The 6,000-nt window shown below is 37.6% G+C and overlaps 1 protein-coding gene across 1 annotated transcript in view; it reads left to right on the forward strand.

Moving 5' to 3' along the window:
- LOC139685620 (uncharacterized) overlaps positions 1–1,005 on the forward strand; it is a 38,295-nt gene extending 37,290 nt beyond the window's left edge. The window contains exon 15 of the mRNA XM_071582559.1: positions 988–1,005. Within this exon, the coding sequence (XP_071438660.1) occupies positions 988–1,005 (18 nt within the window). The remainder of the gene's footprint in view (positions 1–987) is intronic.
- Positions 1,006–6,000: the final 4,995 nt, after the last annotated feature.

Below are 6,000 nucleotides of genomic sequence, written 5' to 3' on the forward strand. Positions count from 1 at the left end.
TTTGCGAGTAGTTCACTATGAGGTACTTTGTCGAAGGCTTTCTTCAAATCTAGAAAAATTGCATCCCCTGGAACATGGTTCTCTCCCAAAATAAAAATATTATGAACAAAAAGTGCAAGTTGTGTCCCGCAGGATCTACCTTTTTGGAAACCGTGCTGATTTTTCATTAATAACTCCTGATTAACAAGGTGTCTCACGATTGAACTAGCAACTGTATGTTCCATAACCTTGCACGAAATGGATGTGAGGCAAATTTGCCTGTAATTGCTTGGTTCCTCCTTGTCCCCGTTTTTAGATATTATTGGTATGCTAGCCATTTTCCAATCTCTGGGAACCTTGTCATCTACCTATGACTTCTTATAAGCAGTGACTGGGTATTACTCGTGGCCGGGATAATTTATCAGGTTTAATATTTTTCAGCGAGCGTATATATTATGCTGGTATAGTATAAAGTTTGGAACTTAAACAGTGCTCAACAGTTCTTAAATATTCTATGTTTTCAAAATTTCTCAATTTTTAATATTTTCTTGTCCTGTATCCTGAGGTATTGCTCACAATTTTCCTTTGCACACGGCAAGGGAAAATTGGAACAACCAGAGCATATTAGCCTTGAATTTTTACTACTTGTCTTGACTACTTTACTATGCACATAGACTGCATTGCTTTTGAGGTCATTATAATCTCATGCTCAGTTTTGGCAGAAGTAGGCTCTTAGCTTCTTCAGGTGGAGACTTTAAACATTTTTTCCTGCCATCTCCATGTAAATGGAGGGATCCTGATCATGTATCTCCATCGCTCCTAATTACTGTACCAGTAGTTCTCCACAATACTTCATTACAAAATCAGTAAGCAATCACCTCTAGCATTTGCATGCAATCCATTTAAAAGCATTCTTGTAGCGAGATAGACATCACATTTTTTAAAGAACTTGTAAGGTATACGTATTGGATTGAATGACTGTGAATACTTGTCACATTTTGTCTTCAGATCCTATCAGTTGATTGATTATATTTCTCAATACAATTTGAAGTGTCTTATACAAAAATTCTAACTTTCTTCTGCCATTATGTTATAGTTTTTTACACCTTCAGCTCCTTGATGACTGAGACCGTCTCTCATGTCTTTGAATGGCACCACTAACTGAAACTAGTTTGCAAAAATTCAAATGTTTCCCTCACCAATTCTATTTTAATAAGATATTTAGAAACTCTGTATTTCTGCCTTATTTAGCCAGTAACATGCGTACCATATTCCAAAATTAACTAAGAATGCTGGGTAGGCAGATAACAATTTTCTACAACTATGTACTTTCCATATCCCAGTTTTTTAGAAGACTCTGGAGTTTGAAATATCCGGTTCTTGAATAAATTAACCTATAAAATAAATTCTTTCAGTTCCATATTTGGCCTGTAAAATCATGATAAAATCTTATATTCGGTTTTTAACATCTTATCGTCTGTCCAGAAAGTATCCAGTCATGCAATATTTTGAGAAAAATAGCCTACCTAGAACAATGAGGAGGCCTTAGTCATCCTCTTTGAAGTACTTCCTTTGGGGCCTCATATACATAACCCAGCTGCTCTTCCATTTTAAAAGAAAATCTGTATTTCTCCCCTCCTGCCCCATTTATATTTTCTAATTTCCCCATCCTCAGCAATATCCTAATATTCCAGGACTAAAGGTTTGGCTTTCCTCTGTGTCACAACATAATCTTTGGCATGATTTTATATTGTCTGTGAACACGCTGGTACATTTATGTATTTTCTTGCCACACGAACTAATAATACTGCTAAAATATGATAATGCTGCTAAAATTTGGCAGTATTCAGTATGTGTAGGTTAATGGGAGAGTGAAACAATGAACCTCATAACATTTTAGTGTCTGATTAGGATAAAAACAAAGCCCTCTTCCAAAACCTTATCTCATTTTCCCAGTTCTTACAGGGTTCGTCCGGAAAATAAGTGTACTGAGCTCAGGAAAAAAAATGTATTACACTTTTACATATCTTAAGCTAATATTCCTCAAAATAGGACCCTTGTGAGTCGATACACTTGTTCCAGCGGCGTTCCCATTCCTGGAACACTCCCACAAAGGCATCATCGGGAACCTCTCGAAGACTCGTCGTCGACCTCTTCTCTGCCCTCCACGAACATCTTGTGCCACCGAAAGATCATGTTTCTGGACATGGCTGACTCCCCGTAAGCCTGGTTAATCATACCGACAGTTTCGGTAGACAATTTCCCAAGCTTTACCGCAAATTTGATGGAATAACGCTGCTTCGGCATCGCGTTCCGTGACGTGGGTCGAGCGTGGAGGTTCGCGTTAACAGAGCTCCTCACTACACCACAGCTCAGAGCCGACTGCCTTTTTCAGCGTCGCTTTCCAACATATCCCCCTCCAATCGCAGCCCGTCAGAGCAGTGCTGGGCGCGCCTGGAGCGGCGCGCCCAGCCCAGGAGTCAGTACACTTATTTTCCGGACAAACCCTGTACATCCCAGCATAATACATGTAGCATGCTATTAATGACAACTTATAGTTAACTTCAACAGTTTCCTTTCTCTCACTTTGGCTACTATGTGTGCGCATATGGGCTTTTCTTCCCTTAATTTCCTCCTTTGTTTTTTTATTATCTTATTTTTAGATCAATTCTGAGTTAACATGGCAATGGCTACTGAGTGCTGACAGGAAGCAAATTACGATAAGTAATTTCATGCTTCAAGAAATCGATAGCCCGTATGCAGAAGTGAGGATGGTGGTAGCTGAAAACTTGTACAACCTCATGCATCCCTTGAGATTTCCTTGCACTGCTGAGAAGAGGTCTGGTTTAAATCTCTGGATGAAGTACCTCACTAACTCTTGCCTGGAGGTTAGTGTTTGTTGGGTGTATAATTTCTCCTTTCTTAGAATGGAGTTTACTCGAGTAAAGTATTTGTATGAAATCAGACCTCTGTTGACCTATGTGATGAATAGTGCATGCCTGGTAATCTGAAAATGTAGCTGTGTCCAGAAAATTTCAATGCTAATTATCTTTTTGAAAGTGTCACCAAGAAAGTGGTTTATTTTACTCGGAATTAATAATTATAATACACATTAATTTTCCATGGATTACAAAAAAATGGGCTAGACATATTGTTTTCTTTGCCGCCGCCAACTTAACATGCTCTAATCATAAGTAAATATGAACTCGGAGAGCTAATCGTTAAGTTTTGATGACATTTACATTTTAATTCCAAATTTATGTTATTTCCCTTAAAAAAGATCCTACTTAGTACAAGGAGAAGGGAATCAATCAAAAGATAGGAGGCCTAGTAAACACAGAGCAAGCAACTGATAGTATCATTTTAGTAGAAGTAAATGCTCAACCAACAAACTTGTCATTGTTCCAGTCTAATTGCCGTCAAACATCATGCAGAGGAAGAAGTGGATAGGGTTTACAATCAGTTTGAGGGCATCCTTATGGGTGTTCCAGGAAGAAAACATTTGATTGTGATGGGGGACAGGAATGCAACGGCAGGTGTTGGAAGAAATGAGTGTGTGGTGGGGGAGTGTGAGACATGTGAGATTCCGATTACATATTTGTCAATTTCACGAGAATGTTATACATGTGAGAAATAAATTAGTTTTCCATTTTTGTGTTGGAATTTAATTTGTACTTACTTGTTCTTCATTAAACTTTTTACATTAATTAATAATTTTTGCTGCCATTATTTGTGGTAGAATGCATACAAAAGTTCTATGTGTTTTGCATTTTATGTATCTTGTTATCTAGGAAGGAAACGAATGTAAAAGGCATAGTTGTGCGCAAATTACAGATTAGACCCAATGAAATTTCAAAATAAAATGCTGACTGCTCAAAAAATGAAAACCTCGGAAACAGTTGCATGGATTAGTTCAGTGGATAAATTTTGTCCTTTGTCAATTCATGTCTTCAGTTGTACATTTCTATTTGGTATGTTTTCATTAATTTATCTCAGCTAAAACTTTGAAAACAAATCATGAACAGTTATATGAAAATTGCCGGTTCAATTTCCTGAGTGTTTTTATTGGACTGGCAAAATGGCATTGCTATTTCAATGGTGAACTAGGAAGCAAAAGAAATTATAAAAAGTTTTATAAACTTACAGATGATTAAAAGTCACCATTTATATCCTGTTCTTAATCTTTCAGGAAAAGTCTGTATCGGGAGAGAAGGGTGGAGGAAATAATCTGAAAATCACTCTTCACTGTCTGTGTGTTATGGCCGTGGCTGCTCCCCTTTTAAGAAAGATAGCCATCTTCAGTATCTTAAGATTGATTAATATTCACCGCATTTGCCCAGGTAAATATGTAACTTTATGATCTTATTGCCATGAAAAATGTTTAATGTATAGCAGTTACTGTTTCACTTACATCCTGGATTATGAGTAATTATTTTATGATTATATGCAGTGATAAGCTAATTACAGGAGGTGCCCTTCAACCAGGCCTCAAAAATTGGTCAAAATTGGCAAGAAGATAGTCCTCAAAATGCATTCACAATTTACACCAGTTTCTGATTTTTATTACGAGTAGCTTCCAAAAAAAAGGCTTTCAACATTTCTAAATAACCACTTATCAGACACCCCCTATATTCATGCTGAGTTAGGCATTTAGTTAGTGTCTTTGCTTCCTAAATCCTAAGTCACAAGGTTTGAGGCTGGGAATATTTTTCTTCTGTCTTATTACCTATCATCTTCCAATATGTTATGGATTTTAATTCTATTTATGTTAGAGGAATTTTTATGTGAAATGGATATTTTTCAACTAAGGAGGGTAATTCTCTATTGTCAATGTCACGAGTAGCTTTTAACTCTTAGCACTTCATTATATCTTCACTTGATGTGAAAATAACTAATGTATGTCTTTTATTATGTTTGCGGCCATAATTATTATCCCATGAACCGATGGTGAACGGGATGATTAGAATGAGTCCTGGCAACTATGGGACACGGTCATAGGAGACATGTGTCATGCCCAGCAGGGGCAGAGACAGGGATGCGACAGTTGCCTTGTTATGGAATCCTTGCTAAGAGGAAGCGACAGTAGTATAACAGAAGGCACCAAAGAGGACCATATTAGTTAGAATAGGGACTTGGATTGTTTGGATGATCTCGAGGAAAGGAAAATCGGAAAATATAAAGCAAAAGTTGGAAAGAGAAAATATGGATATTTTAGGGCTGCGCGAGATGAGATGAAAGAATTGTGGGAATTTCTGGATTAATAGTTACCGAGTAATAATACAGCAGAGGGGAAGTGAGGCAGCAGAAGGAGGTAATAATATTAAACCAAAAGGTAGGAAGATGATTTATCAGCTAAATTTGAGCTCAGAAAAAATTCCTCTGTATCTGTGGCCAATGCAATGCAGTGGTGGACTATGTGAGGAGGGAGGAGCAGGGCCTCTCTGCCCCCAGCTAATTTGTAATTCACCTGAAGGGAGGACATGTTTTGGTCAGTGCGTCATAGAAAATTAATCATTTTGACAGAAATGACCTGCAATAGCAGGATTGGACAGCTTGAATCCATTGCTAGCAGTACGATTTTATATTCGTGTCCTCTGTCGTCTTAATTCTTAAAAACATTGCCCTCTTTATCATAAAAAATTATCTAAATACCCTAATTTTTCTTATATTCTATTTTATGGGTGTAAGTGAAATAGGCAGTGAATGTTTCAGAAATGTGTACCAATATGTGAATTTGTAGCCCTGATTATAGTGCCTTGAACTCTGCAGATGAAATTCTAATTCAATAAATACCATCAACTCATTGAGAAGGTTATTTGAAAAGCTGTGTATGTCCCTGTTATGTGGACCTTTTAATTTGCCAATGCATTGAGTTATTTTTCGATTATGCAACCATTGAGGGGATCGAGATGGTGCGGGGGCTAACGTACTGGCTTCCCACCCTGAGGGCACGGATTCGAATCCCGGCGGTGTTGAATATTTTTCAGAGGTATCTCGATCCCTACTTGAGGTGCTTTGTGG

The sequence above is a fragment of the Hetaerina americana genome, unplaced genomic scaffold, assembly GCF_022747635.1.
Source record: "Hetaerina americana unplaced genomic scaffold, ioHetAmer1.1.p SCAF_119, whole genome shotgun sequence".
In the NCBI taxonomy this organism is placed as follows: domain Eukaryota; kingdom Metazoa; phylum Arthropoda; class Insecta; order Odonata; family Calopterygidae; genus Hetaerina; species Hetaerina americana.